A 24,886-nucleotide genomic window follows, 5' to 3' on the forward strand; every position below is an offset into this window, starting at 1 on the left:
TGTCACTCCAGCTTGCTGTCTTCTTTAGGAGGCACCGAGAACCCAGCCACAGACCACCTATGTGGTAGGCGGGAGCCCAATCACTTGAGTCACATTCACTTCCCTCTGTTTACTTATTTTTATTTTTTTTAAAGATTTATTTTATTTATTTCTCTTCCTTCCCCTGCCGTTGTCTGTTCTCTGTGTCCATTTGCTGCATGTTCTTGTTTTTGTTCGCTTCTGTTGTTGTCAGCGTCATGGGAATCTGTGTTTCTTTTTGTTGCGTCATCTTGCTGTGTCAGCTCTCTGTGTGTGCGGTGCCATTCTTGGGCAGGCTGCACTTACTACACGCTGGGCAGCTCCCCTTACGGGGCGCACTCCTTGCACATGGGGTTCCCCTACGCAGGGGACACCCCTGCATGGCACGCCACTCCTTGCGCGTATCAGCGCTGCATGTGGGCCAGCTCCACATGCATCAAGGAGGCCCAGGGTTTGAACTGTGGACCTCCCATGTCGTAGGCGGATGCCCTATCCACTGGGCAAGTCCACTTCCCCGTTTGCTTATTTTTAAAATGGTTATCTTTGACTATGGCGTCTCTAATGTCATATTCATTTTAAATATACATATCCTGAGACAAGCCTGCGCAGCAATGTCCTGGCACTGCTGGCTATGCCTGCCTTGCACTAAGGCTGGGGCCTACAAGCTTGGATTCCTTCATGTTTTCACATAGGCCTGAAGCAAAGGATTTTGCTTTCATTTATTTATTTAATTTCAGGAATTCTTTTCCTGAGAAATGCAAGATTTTGGCTTAGTATGTTTTCCTTGGCTTTTTATTTTGTAAAATTTCAAACTTTCAGAAAAGTTGCAGGAAAAGTACAAAAAGAACTGTATTCCCTTCACTCACATTTACCCATTGTTAACTTTGCCACATTTGCTTTCTTTTCTTTTTTTTTTTTTTTTAAAGGTCTTTTTTTTTTTTTTTTTTTTTAAGATTTATTTATTTATTTAATTTCCCCCCCTCCCCTGGTTGTCTGTTCTTGGTGTCTGTTTGCTGCGTCTTGTTTCTTTGTCCGCTTCTGTTGTCGTCAGCGGCACGGGAAGTGTGGGCGGCGCCATTCCTGGGCAGGCTGCTCTTTCTTTTCACGCTGGGCGGCTTTCCTCACGGGCGCACTCCTTGCGCGTGGGGGAGCCCCACGCGGGGGACACCCTTGCGTGGCACGGCACTCCTTGCGCGCATCAGCGCTGCGCATGGCCAGCTCCACACGGGTCAAGGAGGCCCGGGGTTTGAACCACGGACCTCCCATATGGTAGACGGACGCCCTAACCACTGGGCCAAAGTCCGTTTCCCACATTTGCTTTCTTTTGATCTCTTTCTCTATCCTTTTTCTTGATATATAGGTATTCCAGACCATTTGAAAATTTACTGTAGACATCATGACACTTCATCCCTAAATGTGTTAGTATATCTCTTTTGAGAAAAAGAACATTCTCCTACATAACCACAATACAGCTACTCAAGAAATTAAACACTGATTCAATACTATTATCAAGACACATCCATGCTCAACTTTTCCCAATTGTCCCAATAATGTCCTGCATGGTTTTATTATTATTATTTTTATAATCCATGAGCCAATCAAGGATCATGTGTTGAATTAAATCTATCTCTTTAGTCTTCCTCATCTAGAACAGTTTCCCAAACTTCTTTATTTGCTCATTTTTCACAATATTGACATTCTTGGAGAATTCAGGACAGTTTTGCATGGTGTCCCTCAACTTGCATTTGACTGACTGTGTCCTAAAGATTAGATTTAGGCTAAAGGTTTTTGGAAGGAATATTACATAAGTATTATTGTGTCCTCAGCACATCACATCAGGGGTTATGTGATATCATAATTAGTGATGCTAAGTTTGATCATTTGATTAAGGTGATATTCACCAAATGTTTCAGGGTAAAGGTAATCTCAGGAATTTCACCTTGAGTCTGTGTGAACATTCTGTTTCCCAAAGGCTTTGGCATCTTCATCAATGGCAATTGTTAAGCTTACTATATTTTGATTGTCCTCTACAAAGGTGGGTGGGGAATAATCAAAAGACCACTGGTATAAAAATGTTTGGATATTTTCATAGTGGTTACAATTTAAAATAATGGAAGGAGTGCTGAGTTCCTAGCCAGGGGAGCTCTATCACAGTCCCTAAAGGAACAGCAACAATCCCCTAAGTGTAATAGCAAAGACCAAAAAAGAAGGAAGGTCCAACAATGAGCCCTTGATACTAATGACTATGCTTGTGAGCCTGTGCACCTGAAATAAGAACAAGGCCTAGAGCTGCAGGGTGCCTAAGAGTTACCTCCTGAGAGCCTCTGTGTTGCTCAAATGTGGCCAGTCTCGAAGCCAAACTCAGCATGTAAAAGTGTTGCCTTCCCCCCAGTGTGGGACACGACTCCCGGGGAGGAGCCTCCCTGGCACTGAGGGATTACTACCAAGTACCAGCTGATAATGTAACTAGAAAATGACCTTGAATAAAAGGGTCAACTTGGACCAGCAGATTATCTCAGTCTACTTATAATACCAGAAGTTAAAAATGCTTTTTGACCTGAATAAAATGGGGAAATGGAAAGGACAAATGAGTTTATATGGCTATGAGTCTCCAAAAAGAGCTGGGAGGTTATCAAAGGGGTTGCCCTTATGCACACTTGAGCAGAGTCCCAGAGACTGATAAAGTAGATACAACCCCAGGTATTGGTTCTTCTGAGGGCTACAGAGACCCATAGGTTCTATGGTCATGGCAGATGGAGTTCAGTGCCATGTCAGTTGGCCCTACTTTGAAGTTTGTGTTTCTGTGTGATGGAGATGGACTCAGAGTGATCTTTGTCCACAAGCCTTTCCTGTTACTTTTACGAGAACTGTAGTTGGTGCTGGGGTTTAGTGTATACCCAGGGGACCTGAATCTCTGGACTGACCATGTGATAGCCACGCCCTGAGCCTCAACAGTCTTGCAACTCCTACACTCTGGTTTATTGGACTTACCCCACTCAGCTAACATGGAGGTGAAGAAGGTCAACCCCCACACCAGAGAGCCAAGACTGCCTACAACTGAAAGCAGGAGAATTGCATCCAGCATCCAGGTGGAATCTAACCCCTCTCTTGATATAGATGTGAAGTGGACACAACCATTCTAAGGTCCACAGGATGGAGGAATAGAGTATGGATTAGAGTGGACTTACTGATATTCTATTCATGAACTATTGTGATTAGTAATTGAAGAAAATGTGGCACTGGTGTGGAGAAAGTGGCCATGGTGGCTGCTGGGGGTAGGGAGTGGGAGGAAGAGATGTGATGTGGGGGGGTTTTCAGGACTTTGAGTTGTCCTGGGTGGTGCTGCAGGGACAGTTACCAGACATTGTATGCCCTCCCATGGCCCACTGGGTGGACTGTGGGAAAGTGTGGGCTATGGTGTGGACCATTGACCATGAGGTGCATGGTATTCACCAAATGCAATGTATGTCTCATGATGATGGAGGAGGTTATTGTTATGGGGGGAGGTGTGGGAGGTGGGGGGTATATGGGGACCTCATATTTTTTTAATGTAACATTAAAAAAATAAAGACAAAAAAAAAAAAAGACCACTGGCAGAATGGAGGAAAAACAATTGGTTGGTGTGGACTTGACCACAGGATTAACTCTGGGGTATGTGTAAATGAGTATGTGTGTGTGTGTTTGAAGGAGGTGTTGAGGCAGAGTGAGAAGCTTTCAGATACTGCTAGCATCTTAAGTGGTGTTAAGTGGAGATTAAAATTGGAATGCCTAAAGTGTTGAATCTACGAAAAGTAAATTTTTGCGAGGTATTGAATAGAACTAAACACTATTGTGTTTCTGTTTTTGGAGTTTCTCCACTTTATGAGATAAGACCTAAAGCACAAGAATAATGCATACATACAGTTAAAATAATGCACAAAATCTTTTGGTTTCCTTATGGTAAAATCTTTTTTCTCCTTTTTTTCCCCACTACAATTTTTGATTATAATTTCATTATATTTCTGTTAGATAAAATTAATAGGAAAAGCAATTATCAATCAATATTGTGGGAGAAGCAAAATGTTGCAATAGATTTTAGAGATAATGAAGTGCTCAATTTCATGTGATCAAAAGAGAGTAATAAAGGGCTGGGGAAGCCACGGTTTTTATTTTGAAGAATTGTATCACAATATGTCTACATTTTGTTTTCTTCATGTTTTTGAGATTTGTGTGAGTTAATTTCTAACAAAAGCAGAATTGTATATGAATGCATGGGACTAGTTATTAGATGTTAGGGAGAAAAACCAAATGTTGCAATAAAGAGAAAATATTCTGCATAGAGGAGCAAAAAAAAAATAGCAATAATCAGGATGATGATAAAGAATGCTAATGAGCTCTGATAAAAGATCCTGGAAAGCAAAGGTATTCTAATTATAGTACAGTAACTGGAACAGAGAGCATGGAAGGTGAATTGTGGATAGATTACATTTTAAATAGCAACAACAATCTGGCATAGAAAATGAGGAAATAAGACCATGAAACATAAGTTCCATGTAGTTGAGCAATAGAAAAAAGAAGTGTTAGCAAGACTTTTTTCCCTTGAGGAGTTATACTAACTTGTGTCTTCTCTTGTTATTTTCATGTTTCTCTAATTTATCAGAAGATTTGAACCTAAAGCAGAGAGAACAAATGTTTTACTATGATGTCAGTATTTTAGGAAAAACAGCCAGGAATTTGAAAAGTAAGTTTTTTGTAATTACAAAGATGTCGTTGTTACTGCTATTGTGCTTCTAGGTTAACTGTATGATTGCTAATTATGAAAATAGATAATAGGAGTGGATTTTTCTAATTTTTTTTTCTTAGAACAGGAATGTTATGCTACTAAAATACACACAATGGCGATTTTAAGAACAATCAAAGTGCAGGATACTATAAAGACTGACTTTTAAGCTGTAACATAACCAAAATACTGTTAAGAACTTAGAATCATCTCATGAATTAATAATGGAATAGTCATGTTTTATTAGCTTTATTTAAAACTATAAGTTGAACCTTTTTGAGTTTTTTTTTTTTAACACACTTTTGCAATTTGCTAGAGCAATGGTTTCTTTTTTTCTGTGAGCTATAGTGGCTAATCTGTTTTTGGTGTATCAGTAATTATGTCAATTAATGTGTGCTGAGAGTAATTTCATTTGTTGAAATAGATACCAGGTGAATATGTAATTAGTGGAAGGTTGTCTCTTTAACACCTTGCATGCAGTTTTCAAAGATAAACTGCAATATGGAAGAGAAAAGTTTTAAACATAAATAACTTCTGGCTAGTGACCAAACTGGTATCTAGTTTATTTCCTGACAGTTGAAATAAAATTACAATTTCTTTCTACCAGCTCCCACTAAAGACGCATTATAGGGTAACCAACTGTCCCAGTTTGCCCAGGATTGTCTTTGTTTTAACACTGAATATCCTGCATCCTGGGAAACCTCTTAATCCTAGGCAAACAGAGACAGTTGGTCACCCTAATACACATCACTACCTTTCAAAAGGCATGTTATACTAAAAAAAGATTTACATATTATTAGGTAAATTTAACATAAAGAAAAGCAATTAAAAAAATTTCCATTCTTATTACCACTACAATAAAGAAAGTATATATGTAGATTTTGTTCCTGCTAAACTATATGAGAAAATAACATATAGTTTTACAATTATAAAGGAAATTGTAGTCACAAGGTATGTACAATTCTATGTTCATTAGTTAACAAATACATGTCCTCACAAAATCATAAGTGTAATTTTGATGAACTCATAAAATTTTAACATATTTATATTTTATAAATTACTTAATCGTCTTTCATTGTTGGACATTTATGCTGTTTTTCAGGATTTTTCCCATTATACATGATAATGCTATAAATATCTTTGTATAAATAATATTCTTCCTTTAAATTTAAGAAATAAAATTTTTGGGAACACCTACATAGGGTAGAACTGTATTGACAATGTCTAAATTGTCTAAGTTATCAACATTTCTTGAGATAGCCAGTCTTATCAATTACCCTGCAACTCAACTATTTCATTAAAATTCTTGGTAATATGAGCCTTTTTTAGGAACTGGGCAATATTTTTCATTTGGAGGGTTGAAACAACAATGTGTTATAGTTTGTTCTGAAAGTCAAGTAATTCTCATCACAGATAAAAACGCTGCTTCTTTTTAGGATCTTTCAAAAGAATGATGGCACTTAAAGAAAAAAAGAGATAGCTAAATATTTATAATTTCAGAGAAACATCTACTGTGCTCCAAAATTAACAGAGGCATTGAGGAACTCACAAATACTACCAATTCATTATAAGGACAGATGCTTTGTAAGAACCTGTTTTGGACTAAGTCTGACTCAAATCAACTGTTCCTTCTCTTCCCTTGAGCATTTCTGAAGTAGAATTATAAAGATCCAAAAATTCAATTCTTCATCTATACTGTAATTAAAACACAACAACCTGTCTACAAAATCTAAATTCAAATACAGAAAGGATAAGTCAGCAAATTAGCTAACATTAATTGAGCACCTGTCATTCCCTGCCCAGTTTCTATTCTCCAGAGCTTATCAGGTGATAGTAAAAAAGTCACAATATGTGTATATAACAACAAAATAATAGAATGAAATGGTAAGTGCAATCACAGCAGTGTAAAAATAAAAGGGGTCATGTCTTCTTGTGCACATGTGTTATTTATAATAATAAAAAGTATAGACAGCCTATATGGCTATTGACAAGATAGAAATAAATATGCTGTGGAATATTTATTCAATGGAACACTAGACAACAATGAAAACTAATGCACAAGAAATAAATCAATACCAACTTTTACAAAGCAGTGAATGGGAAAAGTAGGTATTAGAATACCTAAACATTGCTATCATTCACATATATTTTATTTTATATATTTTTAAAAGATTTATTTTCTTTATTTACCCCCTCCCCCTTCCCCAGATGGTTCTCTTGTCTATCTGCTTATTGTTTGCTTGCTTTCTCCAGGAGGTAACAGGACCCTAACCCAAGACCACCCACATGGTAGGTAGGTGCCCAAAGCATTGAGCCACATTTGCTTCCCTCATATTTATTTTAAAACATGCAAAATAACACTAGATATTCTTTAGGGAAACTTCAATATGTAGTAAAAATATAGAGAAATTCAAGGGAATGATAAGCATGGAATTCAGGATAATAATCCTCTGGGGGAGGAGGTAGGCAGGGGAGTGGAGAGGGAGGAAGATATGATCCTTAAGGAGGTGCATAGAAGGGTTTAAGTATTTTGGAAATGTTTTATTTCTTAAGCTACTGGGGGAGTACATGATTGCTCATTTTATTATTTTTGAAATACTTAATAATACATTAAAATATACATAAATTAAAGTGCCACTTAAGCAGAGAAAAAGCTGCTAATTCTGAATGGAAGTAGTAATCTGAATAAACTTTCTGGGTGAGTTGGCCTTGATGGATAACTTGGTCTTGACAGATGAGTGGAAATTCAGCAAGTCCAGAAGGCAGGAAAGGAGATTCTAGGATGATAGACCAGCATGGGCAAAAAGCATGGTAGAGTTCTGGGAAAGGGTTGTTTAGGATGTGTAGAAATGTATATGCTGGAATAAAGGAGGTTAATAACGTAACTGGAAACAAGCCTCAAAAGGATTTGAACACAGTAGAAACTTAAAATAATTACTAGGTTTTTAAAAGAGATTGCAATTACATCTGGGCCATAATTTATTTTATTCTTTATAGCAATTCCAAAGAGTTGATCCTTTCTTCAAATAGTATGTTACGTTATTTGAATTTTAATCTTTTCTTTCAAATTCCTTTCAGATTTATACTGATCTTCAAATAAAAATAAAAGCAAAATCATGGTTGATCACAAGATATCTACCAAACCCCAAAAAAGAAATTGAACCTCAGACTCATAATCGGTAATAAATACAGAGATCGCTCATTAGTAGCTTTAAAGAGCCATTTAAGGTTTTTCTTATGATTATCCATTAATTTCCCCAACCTGATCATGTCAGGTAAAACTTTAAATAGAAAACATTGCCCTGAGAAGGGATAGGAAGACTGGTTGGATTTATGAAAAATCTAAAGTTTATTAAGTTTACCAAGCTATCTTTTCACATGATCATCATTTGGTCACCAGCATGTATCTTTCATTGGCTTCATATGGCAGAGTCTGAAGAATACAGGTTGATCAATATATCATTCATCAGAGACACCTGCAGAGATGATGAAAGTTCATTGTACAATATTATGGAAGGCAGAACAACATTTAGCAAATTGTACCACATATCCTTTCCTTTTTCTTTTTTTTAATATTCAAACTGCAGTTTGTAAAAATTTCCAATGTGAAAAAAAATTAAAACAGCAGGCGATAATTATGGCAAAGGTACAACAATGTTATTGCTGATGGGCTATCAGTTAATGGAAGCTATCACCTCTCAGGAATATTTATTATTAAAAACAAGTTATAAGGGTTAGAGAAGGGATGCTCCTTATTTGCTCATTTGGAAACAGCATAGAAATAGATGAGTTAACCACACCTCAGTTCTACCCTAGTCCCAGGGCAGATACACACAAAATAACTGAGAGTTATAAACGACCAAAACATAAACTTTAGCTGCCTTGAGTTAAAAATCAATTTGTCTAATAAATTAAATTCAAATATTAAATACCAGTATATAACATCAAGAAAGATAAGTTAATCCTTGCTGTGTTGGCAAAGAGCAAAGTGCAAGACTTAGAGGGATATAAAAATTTAGTAATTTAGAAAATCTGGTACAAAAATTAGTTATCACTAGTGGAAAGCTCAGAGTTCAGTTCAGTTGTTGAGCTATAATAGGATTCTCTAGTCAAGGTTGAATGTTCAAGAAGCAGTTTAAGTATTAATCATCGATTCGAATAAAAGATTGCACAACTGGAGAGGCTCTCCCGGGTTAAGTAGTTTATTCCTGAACACAGATGTAAGTTTTTCCCTCTGTGTATTCCAGAAGCACTTGAGTGTTTTCCCTACCATACAACTAACCCCTTTTGGAATTATTTCTTTAACTTTACTCTTTATCAATCTCAATCTTTTGGACAATGAATTCACCTAAGCTTTTGCTGATGTGAATTATGAACTCTTCGAAACTGCCTATTTCAGGTTTAAGCTTTATCTTTTATTCTATCCAGTAAGAAATCTGATGTTATGCTATGCTTTGTTTATGTTTATTACATGGCATTCCATTGTATATTCATACTGTGAATAAAACAAGAGTGTCTACCCATTTCACTATTGTGTGAATAAACCAAGTTTGTTTAGCCATTTTACTATTGATGGGGAAAAATTATATAGACACTCATATGTACACAAACAAAACCCACACACATTTTTACACAGCATTTAAAAACTTTTTATTGACTAATAATATACAGAAGTGCACATATCATAACAGTGCAGCTTGATGAATTTTCACAAACTGAACACATTTGGGTCCCAGCAGCCAGCTAAAGAAACAGAACTCCCCAGAAACCCTCCTTCTGACCCCTTCCAGTTAATAGCCCCCTACCAAGGGCAACTACCATCCTCATTTCCAATAGTATAAATGCGTTCAGCCTCTTTTTGTACTTTATATAAATATGTACAATACATATTCTTGTAAGTGTCACTTCTTTCACTTAACATTATGTTTGTGAGATTCATCTATGATACTGCATCTGGAAACCCGGGAGAGCCTCTCCAGTTGTGCAATCTTTTATTTGAATCGATAATAAATACTCAAACTGCTTCTTGAAATTGCTCATGCTCAGGGCTGTACAGCATTCCACTGTATGAACATACCACTGCTGTTACTGTCAACGAATATTTGGGTCATTTCCAATTTGGGGGCTATTATAAATAATGTTGCTGAGGGGTTTAATATATGTCTTTTGGTATATATTTGGCATGTGTATATTCCCAGGGGTGGAAATACTGGGCCATAGAGTTCGCAAATGTTTAACTTTAGTAGATATTGACAGTTTTCCAAAGTGGTTGTACTATATAAATAACATTTGATTTTTTGAGGGATCATTCTCAGGAAGGCATTTCAGCGTAATCATCAAGAGCACAGGTTTTGGAGTCACTCAGACCAAGTTCAGCTTACCACTAAACAGCTATGCCATGTTGGGCAGAATGCTTAATATTCGTAAACCTGTTTACTTAACTATAAAATAAGTATAATAAAACCTATCTCAAAATTTATGAGAATTAAATGAGACGTTATTTTAATGCATTTAGAACAGTGCCTGTCACATAGTAAAAATGCTTTGCTTATTATATAGTGGCTAGTAATCTTTAGCTATTAAAACAGTCAACAGAGAGTTAGAAATAAATATGGACAGTATAAATGCACAAACAATTTTAATTCTCTCATGGAAGAAAATTAAGAAAATCTGACCCAAAAGGCATTACCAATTCCAGTAAGCATTACACTTGGACCCTGGAAAAAAAATCACTAAAATATTATCCCAGAATGCATTTGCAAATTACTTTTGCCAGAGGCAAGGTTCTTGGATGCAGTGTATTACCATCCATTCTTCCCCCCTATCCCCCCAGACATTATTACTTTTAAAGACAGAACTGTCAGGGGCTACTCTTGAAAGTCACTAATATTATACCTTTTAATATATTTGCCAATTTCACACCTTCCTCAACCCAGCCCCCAAGTTGCTGAAAAGTGACTGTACGACAGCAACTGCAATGTTAGTTTCTAATATTCCTTGAATCTTAACCACTAAGACTACTATCACATCCCTAACAACTCTAAAAAGGAGCTCAGATTCTTGCTTTAAGTAACAAAGAACTTGACTTTTTTTGTAGGCATGAGCTTGATAACTTGGAACTGCTGGAGGAGCATCCTAGAAGTTAACATAGGTACACTCTGTGCAGAAGTACTGTTTTAGCTAATTGCTCCAGGGACAGCAAGCTCAGTCATGGTAGGTAGCTAATTGTGAAAGAAGGCACTGTGTTCCTAACAAATTGAATCAGATCCACATATCAGTCACTATTCTCAAGAAATGCAGCACACAATCTACTTGAAAAGATGTCATCTTTTGAGGAGGCCAGTGGTAGACCTGAAAGGGAACATTTTTGAACATTTAGTTGAATCTCTTTGATTTACAGATGAGAAAATCATTTAAGAGTCTTGCCTAAGGTCAAATGATTTGTTCCTTGGACAGGGATAAAGCTCAAGTCATCTTATTCACAGTCCAGTGGATGCTCCCTCTGCCCTTATATTTCCCCCCCTTTCCAGCGCCGGATTTAATAAAGATCTAGTCCAGGAATCCAGAAATGGGGAAGCTGGAGGAGTGGAAACTGAAGAAATGTGTTTTAAAACAAGAGAATGACAAACTTTAAATTGTTGTCAGGAAGTGCAATATGAGTGAGGCTTGCTCGCTAGAACATAAGATCCAAGAAGGACTGCCTTGTCGGTTTTGTGTACTACTGTATCTCCAGCACCTAGAAATGTGGGCACATAGTAGGCACTAATCTTTGTCAAATAAACAGAATGAATCATTCAAGCGTGGGTATGTTAGGTTGTAACAGAAAACATGTCCTGTTTTCCCTGCCACCTCTTTCCAGTAGTACTAATAAAATGCACATATTTGGATTCTAAAGGAGAAATCATGTACAAAGCGTTTAGCACGGTGTCTGGCCCGTTGTGAGTAATTAATAAATGTCAGTTCATTTTCCTTTCCTTGCTCCCCAAGTGTGGGCTACTGGGGGGAGGGGATGAAGTGCTCTGGAGCTATGCCATAGCATCTACATGCCTGGACAGAAAATGAAGTAGGCATTTAAGAGGGCTGAGGAAAGAGGTCTGTCGGGGTCTATCTGTTATGCATAGATCAAGTCCAGTGCCCCGAAGATGCACAGCTATTTTACCCAGAGAGGTTGGTCGCTTTTGCTGATCGGTTCTGGGCTACAGTTAAGTTCTTTAACACAACTTTTTATAAGCATCAGCTATCTTGCGGCGGGAGGAGGGGCAGTGATGGGAGAAGCAGGGAAACCCCCCTCGCAACAAATAAGGGAAGCCAGCCAAGGCCGGGACTGCGGTTAGCCGGGTCTAACGGGTCTTGGGGCTGGGGCGGTCCCAGAGCCTTGCGGCCCCGCCCCTCGTCGGTGGCGGCGGCTGCGGGAGGTTCAAGTTCTGCGCCCAGCGCTGCCACCTCGCGCTCCCGGCTCCGCAGCCGCCAGTCTCAAGGGCCCCAGCTTGAAGGAGACGAGTGCCTAGGGGTTATTCAGAAGCGGGGTCAGTCGGCCACGAGCTGTGGGACCACGTGGCGCAAAAGTTTCCAACTCTGCCTGTTGGCCCTCCCAGTGCCCCCACAACGAGCAGAGGCTCCGCGCCTTGGCATCCGCTCCCCCTTCTGTCGCCACCCGTCGCGACCCCCCTCCCAGAGAAGCCCCTCTTGTGTACTTTCTCTTAATTCTGTCCTTCCCTTGCAGCGCAGGTCGCTAAGGGAAAATACGCTGGGGTGGTGGGGGTGAGAGTGACTCCCAGGAAGACGGCCCCGGCGCCTTAGGCCGGCCTGGGATGGGGGTTGAGGGGCAAGTGTCCCGAGGAGCGTGCGGGGGGCGTGGAGCTGGGAGCGCAGAGTAGACAGAGAGCAGTGACCTACACACGTCCCAGGTTCGAACGGCGGGATTATTTCGCGGCTTCCACACCCTCGCGCGCCAACTCTGTCCGGCCACTGCCAACCCCACGCGGGATGCCCCCTCCCCGCTCCCCTCCGCCCCCAGTGCGCAGGCCCGGCCGCCCCAGCGCGCATGCCCTGGGCTCGCGAGCGTGGCCAGCCCACAGCCTTTTGCTTTCTACACACTCTACAACTGGGGAGGGGGCGGGGGGAGGAGGGAGCCCAACCGCCCACGTGATCTCGCCGGCCGGGGCCGCGGGGGCGGGAGCGCGCGCCGAGCGGGGCGCGGGGCGGGCGGGTGCGCTTGCGCGCGCGCGCGCGCGGGCAGGCGGCGGCGGTGGGCCGGCCGGGGAGGGGGAGGAGCGGCAGCTGAGCGAGGCGGGCGGGCGGGCGGAGGATGGGGCCGTGCCCGGGCTCCCGCTGCAGCCGCCCGGGGACACGCCGTGCACCCTCCGGCTCAGGGCTCTCGCGGCGGAGGCAGCGTTAGCGGCGGCGGCTGAGAGCGGCGTTTCGGGCGCTTCCTCACCGCGCTTCTCCCTCTGGCTGGGCGAAGAGGAGAAGGCAGCGGCGGCGGCCGGAGGAGGAGGCGGCACACCGGTGTCTCTCCCGCTGGAGATTTCTTTCTGCTTTCCTTATCGACTGGCTCACCTCCTCCCTTTTTTGAGGAAGGGTGAACACTTCTCTGGGACTGGAAAAAAAATTTTTTTTGAGGGGGGGCGGCAGCGACAGGGTTTGCTTCTCTTCTTTCATCTCTCTCCTCCCCCCTCGAAGACCGAAAAGCAAACACCACAACTGCTCCAGCATCCTCCTTCCCTTCCTCCACCCCCCTTCTCCTCCACCTCTTCCAGTTTCGCCTTCTCCTCTCCTAATTATTTCATTATTATGCTTCCCTCTCTGGGGGGTCTCGCCCCTCTCGGATCGCTCCGAAGCTGTGGCCTCCCCTGGATGCATTTCTTAAAAATTTTGGAGCCTGGGAGTTTTCTCTGAGGTGTGCGTGAGAGGCGGCGGGGGTGTTTTCCTTCGCGAGGGGCGGGTGAAGTTGATTCCCCCCACTTTCCCGCGACCTTTTTGGACCCGATATTCAACCCGGGGGGCACGCGTTTTTGGGGCTCGGGGGGCGCGGCGGAGAATGGCAGCGGGGAGGGCGCCCCGGAGCCTCCCAGTCTCTTGATCAAAGCATTCCGCTATTCTGATTTATTGCCTGCTTGGTGAGTTATTTTTTTCTCCAAAGGAGACCTGTGTGTTCAGCCATTACTTTGCTCGGCGCCGCTTATAGGAATCTCCAGCCTTCGGTGCTGTGGGTAGAGCCACACTTGGGCTCTTTGCCTCTCGCCCTCTCTCCCCGTCCCTCCTCCCCTCTCTCCGCCCCTTCCCCCTTTTCTTTCTCCTCTCTTTCTTCCCCTCTCCCTTCTTTCGGCCGCCGTCTCCCCCGCGTCCTCCTCGGGGCGGAGGGACGCCGTGAAGGGGGAGGGAGGGGTTGGTGTCAATTTTTTGTGTGTGGCCGCGGCCGGAGCCCGCGGCGGGCAGGCGGCGAGCGGGGGGACCCCGGCGCGGCAGAGCCATGGATGGCCCGACGCGGGGCCATGGACTCCGCAAGAAGCGGCGGTCGCGGTCGCAGCGAGACCGGGAGAGGCGCTCCCGGGGCGGGCTGGGGGCCGGCGCGGCCGGCGGCGGCGGGGCCGGCCGGACCCGGGCGCCCTCGCTCGCCTCATCGTCGGGCTCCGACAAGGAAGACAATGGGAAGCCCCCGTCCTCCGCCCCGTCCCGGCCCAGACCCCCGCGGAGGAAGAGGAGAGAATCCACCTCGGCCGAAGAGGACATCATTGATGGATTTGCCATGACCAGCTTTGTCACTTTTGAAGCGCTGGAGGTAAGGGGGACCCCCCTTCCCCCGATTTCCCTTTATGCACGACCCCACTTGGCTGCGCCGGCTTTCCTGCCTCCCCCGCCGCGGTGGTCTGGCTGTCTGTCTGTCTAGGCTGAGGTTTTATTGTTGGGGGGAGCTGGGGGCGCCGACAAACAGGCTGCAGGAGGGACTCGGCAAGCCGTGCCTGGTCTCCTCATTTCCTCCTTCTGCCTCGCCTTTCCCCTGCGCCCCCTCTCTGCACCCCCTCCACAGCAGATGGGCAGAAAGAAAGGGGTTCAGGCATCACAACAGCGCGCCCTCCTCCACGGATAGCTCTGCCCCTACTCCTTCCTCCTCTCCCTCCCCAATCATGGCTTCTTGGCTGGTGAAAATCTCTTTGCTGGGTTTGGAGCGCCCGTGGTGGGTTCTCTGTGTGCTTTCCACAGAGCCATATGTCTCTCTGTGTGTCTGTGTTTATCCGTATAGTGTATACCTTTCCTGGATGTCCTCAGGACCGGAGACTGATGGGGTTTGGTGGTTTCTTTGCCTCCTCCCTCCTGGTTTTTTTTTTTTTTTTTTTTGGTGAAGCTGGGGAAGGGGGCGTTTTCTCCTGTTTGGGAGAAAGGAGGGAGGGAGGAGGGAAAAGAGGATAGGATGCAATATCTTTCTGTATTCTGCATGGGGCTCTCCCCCAAAGGGTTAATTGTAATATTACACTTACATATGCACATGTGTGTGTGTACAGGAGCAATTTAGTTAAAGGACGGAAAGTGGTACACCAGGGAGGGTTGGTGAAAGGAAAGAATAAAATCCTAGCTGGTATCTGAAAGGTTTGTCTCCCAGTTGTCCCTTTCCCTTTCCTTTTTGTGTTTTCTTTTTTTCTTTCTAAGTGATTGGATTTGTATGTGTGTGTTTGTCTTTCTTTATTCCTTGGGCACCTGCAGCGTTGATGTCCAAATGCTCATTTTCCTGCCCTGCCTCTGGGCTCCTGGTAGGGGCAAGTGGCTAGAGGGGACTGTCCAGAGGTCAGGGGGAAACTACCTTTGCCTGGACGGACCTGATTTGGTGCTGGGCACGGTCACTGGCCTCGATCAATTTAACCCGTCTAATTTCCTCCCCCTACCTCCCTGTCCCCACCGCCAACATACACACGCACACATACACACACACACACACACAGACAGCTTTGAGATTTTGCAGAGTTGGTCCGGGTTTCTTAAGGACAAAACCAAGACTTATAGCCTTTTATGCACCTGATGTGACGGTTTGAGGTTCCTGAAGGAAACTTTTCTCTTTCTCTTTGGTTTTTGCTTTTATGTTGGTATTGTTTCATATACTCAAATGCAAGGGAGAGCAGCTCTGTTAAAGACAGCTTAAATCTTTCAGTAGCTGTACAGGTTTAGCTTGCTGGCTCTGTGTGTGTGTCTGGGTGTTAGGCTTAAATATTTTTAAGAAGTAAGTCTTCCTGTCCATGTTGTTATTTTCTATTTGAACTGTTTTTGGTTGGACTGCTGGTGGCGGTGAATGGTAACCAGGGTTGGGAAGGAAGGGAGGGTGGTTTTGGTGGTGGCCATAGATTTTGATGTTAGTGAATCAATTACCCTCTGGTTCTAGAACTGGTGCTTTGTTGGCTAAAATGGATCTTATACTATTGTTTTGAGTGTTAAGGCTCCAGTTATTAGGATAATTCTAACTGTGGCTTTAAGTTTGCCAAGGTGGGAGGGTACTATACAGTAACCTCTTGTCTCTCTCTCTTTCTTTCTCTTTAAAATAGGAATTGAAATGGCAGCATCTATCCTCATAGAAAATGCTGCTGGAATTTGATTCACCATTGCTGACTTTGGTTGGTTGAGAACAGTACTTGTAAGAACTGGTTACAAGTGGTTCTGCTTTCTGCATGGTTATCCTGTACTGCTTTGTGTCCCCTCCTGGTATGTAAGAGGGGTCTGCACATTCCCATGAGCATTTTTAAAGGCCAAGTAGGGGTAGATATAACTCATGTTTTTGTTTTTTATTGTTTTACTTGTAATAAATAGGCATTTGATTGGGCTTGTGGTATATATTATCTATCCATTTGGCATTTGGGAGAAAATTTGTCGATTCCATTTCTTTTGAGTTTTAAAAAAAACTTTAATTTTTGGAAAAGACTGAGCCAAAGTCCTTTCCTTGCTGTAATAATGTTCTCTTGGTTACTTTTCTAGATTCAAAATGCAGATTATCTTGAATATCATGCCATCTTCAAATCTAAATATCATATATATGTGTGTGGATCTAAAAGGTCTAACTTCTTAAAAGTTTACTTAAAAACTTTTTATTATAGAAAATATTAAAACACATGCGGAAGATGAATGGTATAATAAACTCCAGTGTGCCCAACACTCAGATTCAGCAGTACCAGCTCAAGTCTAATCTTGTTCATCTGTATTTCATCCAGTCACACCCCTCTCCCAGACATGATATGTAAATATTTCTTTATGTGTCCCTAAATGATAAGGATTTGGACAAACAACAAACAACTCATAATACCATTATTACACCTAAATAAATTAACCTACAGTTCACCCATATCATCAAATATCCTGTCAGTGTTCACATTTTGAGAGGCTCAACTTCTGTAGGAAAGCTGTAAATAAAGATTTCAGTTTAAAAACATACATTGGGGAGTAAAAGTCATCATGTATGTCAAGTTCTTTGAGAAAAGGTAGATCTGTTGGCTGATTTTTATCATATTTGTTTACACACTAGATGGGTCAAAATCTATGTGTGTGTGATGATCACTAACATTAAACCTCTGGTATTCCACTCTACTCAGTTTGGAAGATTTACTGAACTATCACCAAGACATGTGAGGACTTATTAGGAAACAGGCAACTGAACTATGAACTTGGACAGAGTTGTATATTACAGAAGTATTTGTAAATGTTAAGAATTATTATGGAAGCTCAAGTTTACCCTAAACCCACATTGTATTTTTTTGCCTTGTGTTTAGAAATGAAAACAGTAGTCTCAAGGCTGCTGGTGGTATGATAATATGGTAAGAAAGCAGAAACATTGGCTTGTGCAGCTAGGTTTGTAGATTATGCTGGTTTAGAGCAATAGCTGGCAAATTGTGGAGTTTGATTATTAAGGGGAATTTTGAGTATTAAGGGACACGTTATTTTGGCTCCATAATATTGTCCTAAGTAGCTGATATTGGACTTCCCTTTTTAAAAAAAGGCTCCTAACTCATAATGAAATGCACTCATATAAATAATTCCAGTTTAACTGTGGCTTTACTGATACGGGAGTAAAGGTAATAAACTTGCCTAATGAGAACCTGCATTTTCTTGTCAATTGTTCTTCACTATTGTTGAATTCTTTTTTAAGATGGTGAATGCTTTGGAAATAGTTTTGAGAATTCCCAACCACACTTTATAGGCAATGAAACTGGCTGCGATATTTTTGTATTCTGCAGGCACATTTGTCTTGGGTAATTTTCCTGAAGTTCAAGTGTGCAATTGTGAAGAGTCTCCTGATAGAAGAGGGTAGGTGAGGATACTAAAGTTGAATGTGGTATTATTACGCAATTGTGAAGGAGAGTTACCACTTGGGTATGGTATTGTTTATTTGGATTCTTTGAATGACAGGATTGAGTGAATATCTCCAGATATATCATTCCTTTATTTGACTAGTAAAAGAAAAAAAGTGGTCTCTAGCAGACAAAGTACAAATAGAAAAGCTGGGGTCCTAATGTCATCAGTGTACTACTCCTTTGTGCAAGATAACGTTACCTTTCTGTTCTTACTTGGATTTGTTTCTGTCTAGTTCTGATGATGAGGAAGTCACGTGAGCACCGTGGCTGAAAATTTGACTTTATAAATCCATTATTTCCCCACTTACTACTTTCTTCAGCACTGGATTCTCAGGGCTGCCTGCTTTTGCACAACTAACCAAGGGAAGCAAAGGTGTAAAGTTTGTGGACTTAGCAGATTGTAGGCCAAATGGAGCTTTGCAGTCATTTTCTAGCTATTTCTGGACTTATCCAACACACATAGATAGCATAAGCATGTTGCACAGAACTTAATATATTCACAATGCTATGTTAATAAGCTCTAATAGTTTATTATGGTCAGATTTCACTTATTCACTTGTTTAAAGAACTAATCATGTTCCTCATATCAGTCAGCACATATTTGTGCAAGGCACTAGAAGGACTACATAGACATCTAAAATACATATAGCATCTTGAAGAAGTATGCAGTTTAACTGGTAAATTAAGTCCAGCACCAATAAATAATTACAAAATAGGCATTTGAGTGCTTTATACCAACCGAGTTCAATAGGCTTTAGGGATGTGTGGTGAGATGGGCTGAAATGTTGGAGAATTCTTCATGGAAGAGATCAGGCCTAGAAGGATTTGGTTTGGATGTAGTTTGGGGGGCAGAGACTTCATTTTAAGAAAAGGGAAGAGTGAAGAAGGCAGAGAAACAAGATGCGTAAGAAGATGCTATGTAATTAAGGCTTGCTAGTGGGAGAGAGCTGGTAGAAATGAGTAAGAAATTGTATAAATAAAGGGTGCTGTTAGAGAGACAGGACACTTGTGGAGACCCACGTTTCAGGGTGCATGACCTTGGGAAGTTACTCTCTAAAAGCATCATTTTCTTCATTAGGGGAGAGGTTTAGATTAGTTTAGAGCAAAGGTTCCTAACCTGGAAGCAAACATAGCTGTCCAGCATGGTCATAGGTGTGTTCTGGGCCTAAGTAAGTAAATAAATAAGTGATCTACATGCAAAGAGTTTTGGAGCTTGCTGAGCTAGACAAAGTTAAATGGGTGGCTTGTTCTGTCAGGTTTGTATTATGTGAATGTGAATTTTGAATATCAGAAAGGGCAATATCAATAAGGGCCTTATTACTTTCTTTACATATTTGACCACAGGGTATTTTAAATTTTTATCATTATAATCCATAATCCATAATCCAGTTTGGAAAGTGCTGGAAAAGATCTCAAAGGCCCCTTCCAGATCTTGAAACCTGAGATCTTAGAGTCTCAGGTGGGTAGAATATGGAAAACCTTGTGCAGAAGTTTTAGGTTGGGAGGCTGGGTGCCTTGGTTGCTTCTTAAACAGGAGTGTAAGGATGACTGAGAAGGATTAGCCTGTTTCCCTTACTGTTCCCTTTTCCTGCTTGGTGTCAGCTGTTTCACTCATCCTTAGCAACCCTACTATGAGGTGAATATTGATGAATGATTCTCATTAAGAACTCTTTCAGTGTGATAGCAGCCCAGTTCTGATGCCACCAAGCTGCCTCCAGCCAGTATGTTTATCTGCTCTTGGTCCCTTCTAGTTTAATGTATTACTCCGTTTTAGCAAGCTGGAAAACAAGGTTGGATGAGAAAGGAAGTTGGCGTTGATGTTAAAATAAAGGTTTACAATTATTTGCATTTTGCTAATTTATGTATGAAATGGTAGTTCAAGAAGGATCAGAACCTCTCTGCTGTTATACAGCCAAGGAAAGATGTGAAACTGTGTTTCTGTTGTGTTTCATATTCTGTCTTGGGAAGTTTGGCATGGGACTATAGAATACAGGGGTCAGTTCCAGCATTTCACTTCTGAAAGTGTGCATGGCTTTTGGGATCTGCGGAGTTCCTAAGTGAGAACATTGTCAGAAAAGGAAGGTGTGTGGTTATGAATTCAAGTATTTTACTGTTCTTACTGAATTACAGTATTTTACTACGGAAGGCAAAAATCTCTTCAGGAGAATTTATGTGAAATGAGGTTGAAGGTGATGATATGATGATTCCATGTGGTATGTATTAGCTATTGAGATGAACTACTTCAGTTCTTTTTGGAAGTAGATCGAATATAAATGATGCATTAAATTTAAAAAATGAATCATGAGGTTAGTGATTGAGGTTTTGACCCTTTTGAGTGTTGTTCTCTAGCTCTGGGCTAAGTGTTAAAAGAGGGTTACAAAAACAGAGACATAAACATGATTCAAGGAGACACTGAGGGTGATAAAAAAATTCTGAGACTTTTCTATATAACAGTCCTATATATTGTAAAAAAAAGAAGGTAATTATTTATTTTGAGAGAATGTCTGGATTTGAAATAAGATCCACAAACTAAGATAATGATATTTTAAGCTAGTTGATAAAAAATAATTTATGTCCCAAGGGCTACAAAATTTGGAAGCCTTTGGACAGGTCTTTTGGACTTCTCGATGGAGGGTTTGTGTGCACACATACGTGTGGGCAGAGGGTGGAGGGTGGTGGGTTAGTGGCTTTTTATATTTTATATTACCCCCTCCTGTATATGAGTCATAAAGTCAAAAAGTTAGTAGCCTAACTTTGTAAAAGTGCCTCATGCTATTTTTCTCCTAAGAGAAAGAACATTTTTTTCACGGTTAGGATTAACCCAACATGCTGTACGTAGATATAAGAAAAATAACTCGGTCATGGAAGAGCAACTAGTCATTTAAAAAATTGGAAAAATTCAAGTGGACTTGAAAACTCAGATAATAAAAGTTTGGAAGAGCAATTGGCAATTAATTTGGATCAAAAACAAGTTATGGGGAAGCAGATTTGGCCCAACGGATAGGGCATCCACCTACCACATGGGAGGTCCATGGTTCAAACCCAGGGCCTCCTGACCCATTGGATGAGCTGGCCCACAGGCAATGCTGATGAGTGCAAGGAGTGCCGTGCCACGCAGGGGTGTCTCCTGCATAGGGGAGTCCCAAGCGCAAGGAGTGTGCCCCATAAGGAGAGCCGCCCAGTGCGAAAAAAGTGCAGCCTGCCCAGGAATGGCGTCGCACACACGGAGAGCTGACACAGCAAGATAACGCAACAAAAAGAGACAGATTCCCTGTGCCGCTGACAAGAATACAAAAGAACACACAGCGAATGGACACAGAGCAGACAACTGGGTGGGGAGTGGGGGAATGGGAGAGAAAAAAATAAAAAATGAATCTTTAAAGAAACCCAAAAATACAAGTTGTGGACATCGTTAAGTGTACTAGAACTATTTCACTTGCATAATCTGTACCTGTTTCATGAATTGATAAATGTAGTTTTTCCCCCTCTAGAATAGGGGCATAGACATAGGGTTCTTACATGATCCTAAGTGTACCTTCTTTCTTCTAAATCTGACATGCCCTTTCTTCATTTCTTCTAACAAGGCTGCTGGGTAGAGGTAGTTTCTAGCTTTGTGTATCTTTTTTAAAAAGATTTTTTAAGATTTTATTTATTTTATTCCTGCCCCTTCGTTGTTTGAGCTCACTGTCTGCTCTCTCTGTCTGTGTGTTGTGTGCTTATCTTCCTTTTTTAGGTGGCACTGAAACGGAATCCTCCCCTCAGAGAGGGAGGAGCCCAATGGCTTTGAGCCACCTCTGCTTTCTAGCTTTATATATCTTAATATGCAGATTTGTGTCATCATAAGATCACAAAGAATAGATCTTTTTTATATTGTTAGTTAACTGAGGATGGGAAGAGTTTGACTTCTTTGCTTGCCCAGGAAGGGGACTTGGCCAGGATAAGTTTACTGTCTCGGACCCTTTGCAAGGGTCCCTTTGCCTGAAATCATGTATTACTACCTTCTTTCAGGGTCTTTATTTCTTACTTCACTCTTTGTGGCATACTCATCTTAGGGTCCAGTGAGTTCCCTACCTACCCATTGCCTACCTGCCTCCCATCCTTCCCCTCACCTCTTCTTCCCTTCCTTGAATAGGTAGAGCTGTAAAAATTATGAATGCAGTTAATAAAAGGTAATGTTTTTAGAAAGTTGTGGATGAAATGTAGAAATTTTAAAATTCCAAACTCTGTTTGAACTTCAGTCTCTCTGAGGCACTCTTGTCAGCTATGTGAGAAGGAATTGATTGCCACGGTTTTCTGGACACTGATTTCTCATTTCATATCTGAACTCTTGTTTGGGTTTGCTGAACAAAAACCACAGATTACACCTACAAGCAAAGAAGTTTTTGAAGATTTTATTGTCATTTTGGCTTGCCACTACACCCCATGGTGCCATACCTTGTCGGTGCCTTTGAAGCTCTGGAAAACCTGTGTGCTGAAAGATGGATTCACAGGAGGAAGAGGGAGAAGCCCAAAGTTTGTAACTCATAAAAATGTAAGTTTGTAAGTCATGGAAAATAGCTAATGGAGGTTGGGATTCATTTTTGTTGGGAAGGCAGAAAGTCTTCAAATTGCAGGTGCTAGTGTGGGTCCTGTTAAGTGAGGCAGTTTTTAGTAAGTATTGGGCTTGATACTGAAGCACATTCCAAGAAGACAACCATGCCTTTTGGTTATATGGGCGAAATCTGATACCTTTAAACCCAAGCTAAATTCTGAACCCAGGACAGAGTCATTGCCAGGGTCAAGTTGTGATGATACCTGAGGGATGTTGTTTTTCTTGTCACTATTCCTATCCTCACTGAAGACAAAGCCAACTTCATATTAGGTTTCTGCAAAGGTTCTAATGGCAGTGGCATTTTAGAGCCTAAAGAGTTGAATTAAGAGAATATAGTACTGCAGTTTTGTCTCAGCAGTTTTACTGAAGTTGACTTTTCTTTTTTTTTCCTCCTAGGGTCTCTTTATTCAGTTATGCTTACTGGTTAAATGTTCAGTGAATGGCTTTCCTTGTTTATAACAACTAAGAGAAGGAAGAGGTGAATGAAACAATAGTTGAACGTTAGAGTACCATGTGTTTTCCCACTACAGGGTAGAAATTCCAATGACTTCTACTCATTTTTTCTGTATATATTCAGTTGGCAAAAAAAACAGGAATCCAGAACTGTGTTTTTATAAGAAATGATCTTATATAGTTCATGTAAATTACACTTTTCCCTGGTGATCACTTCAATTACTTGGGAAAATTACAGTTTTGGAATTCACGTGCAGACCTAAATCTTTAGGAGGTGTTACCCTAAAGTTAGGACCTAAACTTTTCCAGAGCAGACTTTTGATCCTTTTCACTCCAGCCATTGTTGGCTGATTTGCTTTCTAAGCTGTGTGTGGCATCAGAGGCACAGATGTTGTCTTTAGTGATGTAGTTCTACCTCTCATTTTGCAAATGAAAACATAGCCCAGAGGGGTTAATTGACCTGCTCTGGATCACACTGGGAGTCAGAGGCTTAACTGTGTGAATCAGTGAAACTGGGAGACTGTTTGCTTCTCTTTAGTACTTGGGAAATGTTGGTGAATGGAAACTTTGGAAGGGGGTGTTTTAACAAAAATAATAGTACAAATAAGGATGAGCACCCATGATTGTAAAGCTTCCTATTATTTTTCTAAGAAACTTTATTGTTATTGCTCAATATCAAGAACCTTTAAAAAGCATTCTTCCCTGCCCTCATTCTCCCCACAGTGTATCACCCTCTGATACCATTGGATTGTCTCTGTAGGTACATTAATCTTTTTTACAACACATTTTCCTCACTATGCCCTGCCCACCCCCCAGCCCCGGTAATGGAGGTATAAAAGAAAAAAATAGTTTAGGGTGATGACATGAAGGTTTCCCTTCCTTGAATGTCCAGTGGAAAGATAAAATAATTATTTGAATTTAAGATGACTTTATTTTTTTAAAAGATTTATTTTTTTATTTATTTCTCTTCCCTTCCCCCCGCCCCACCCCATATGTCTGTTCTCTGTGTCCATACGCTGTGTGTTCTTCTGTGTCTGCTTCTATTCTTGTTAGCGGCACCGGGAATCTGTCTGTTTTTGTTGCATCATCTTGCGTCAGCTTTCTGTGTGTGCGGCGCCACTCCTGGCCAGGCTGAACTTTCTTTTGCGCTGTGCAGCTCTCCTTACGGGGCACACTCCTTGTGTGTGGGGCTCCCCTATTTGGGGGACACCCCTGTGTGGCACGGCACTCCTTGCATGCATCAGCACTGCGCTTAGGCCAGCTCCACATGGGTCAAGGTGGCCTGGGGTTTGAACCATGGACCTCCCTTATGGTACGTGGACATTCTATCTGTTGAGCCATGTCCTCTTCCCTAAGATGACTTTAATGGTTCACTTTTTGATATATTATTTTCTTCATCCTAGCAACCAGAGAAATTCAGAGCAACTTAACAGTACAGTAGTGAGTAGAACCTTTGAAACAAGTGAACTTTAAAGTATGGTTGAGTTGAACAGTCAACCAAAGTTACCTTCTGAGGAAGAAAGACTGATTAAACCCAAATGATGTGTTGGCTAAGGCATTTTGCCTGTTTATTGATAAACCTGAAAATGTATAACAACCATTTGTCATGTGTATATATTTATAATGATTCATATAATGAAAAGAAGTTTTCATGAGATTGTAATAACATATCAAGATGGATGTAATTAAAACAGAAGGAGATTGACACCTGGAATTAAATGCAAACCATAAATCAGA

At 41.4% G+C, this 24,886-nt stretch overlaps 1 protein-coding gene across 7 annotated transcripts in view; it reads left to right on the top strand.

The window, feature by feature from the left end:
* Positions 1-14,127: 14,127 nt before the first annotated feature.
* The window catches only part of AUTS2 (activator of transcription and developmental regulator AUTS2), a 1,252,826-nt gene continuing 1,242,067 nt past the window's right edge, over positions 14,128-24,886 (top strand). For 4 of the 7 annotated variants that reach the window (XM_058285962.2, XM_058285963.2, XM_058285970.2 and 1 more), the window contains exon 1: positions 14,129-14,558. In XM_058285962.2, the coding sequence (XP_058141945.1) occupies positions 14,250-14,558 (309 nt within the window). In that variant the 5' untranslated portion in view covers positions 14,129-14,249. Of the gene's footprint in view, positions 14,559-24,886 lie in introns of all 7 variants that reach the window. The other 3 variants (XM_058285964.2, XM_058285967.2, XM_058285965.2) reach the window with 1 other exon arrangement.

The sequence above is a fragment of the Dasypus novemcinctus genome, chromosome 23, assembly GCF_030445035.2.
Source record: "Dasypus novemcinctus isolate mDasNov1 chromosome 23, mDasNov1.1.hap2, whole genome shotgun sequence".
Classification (NCBI taxonomy): Eukaryota; Metazoa; Chordata; class Mammalia; order Cingulata; family Dasypodidae; genus Dasypus; species Dasypus novemcinctus.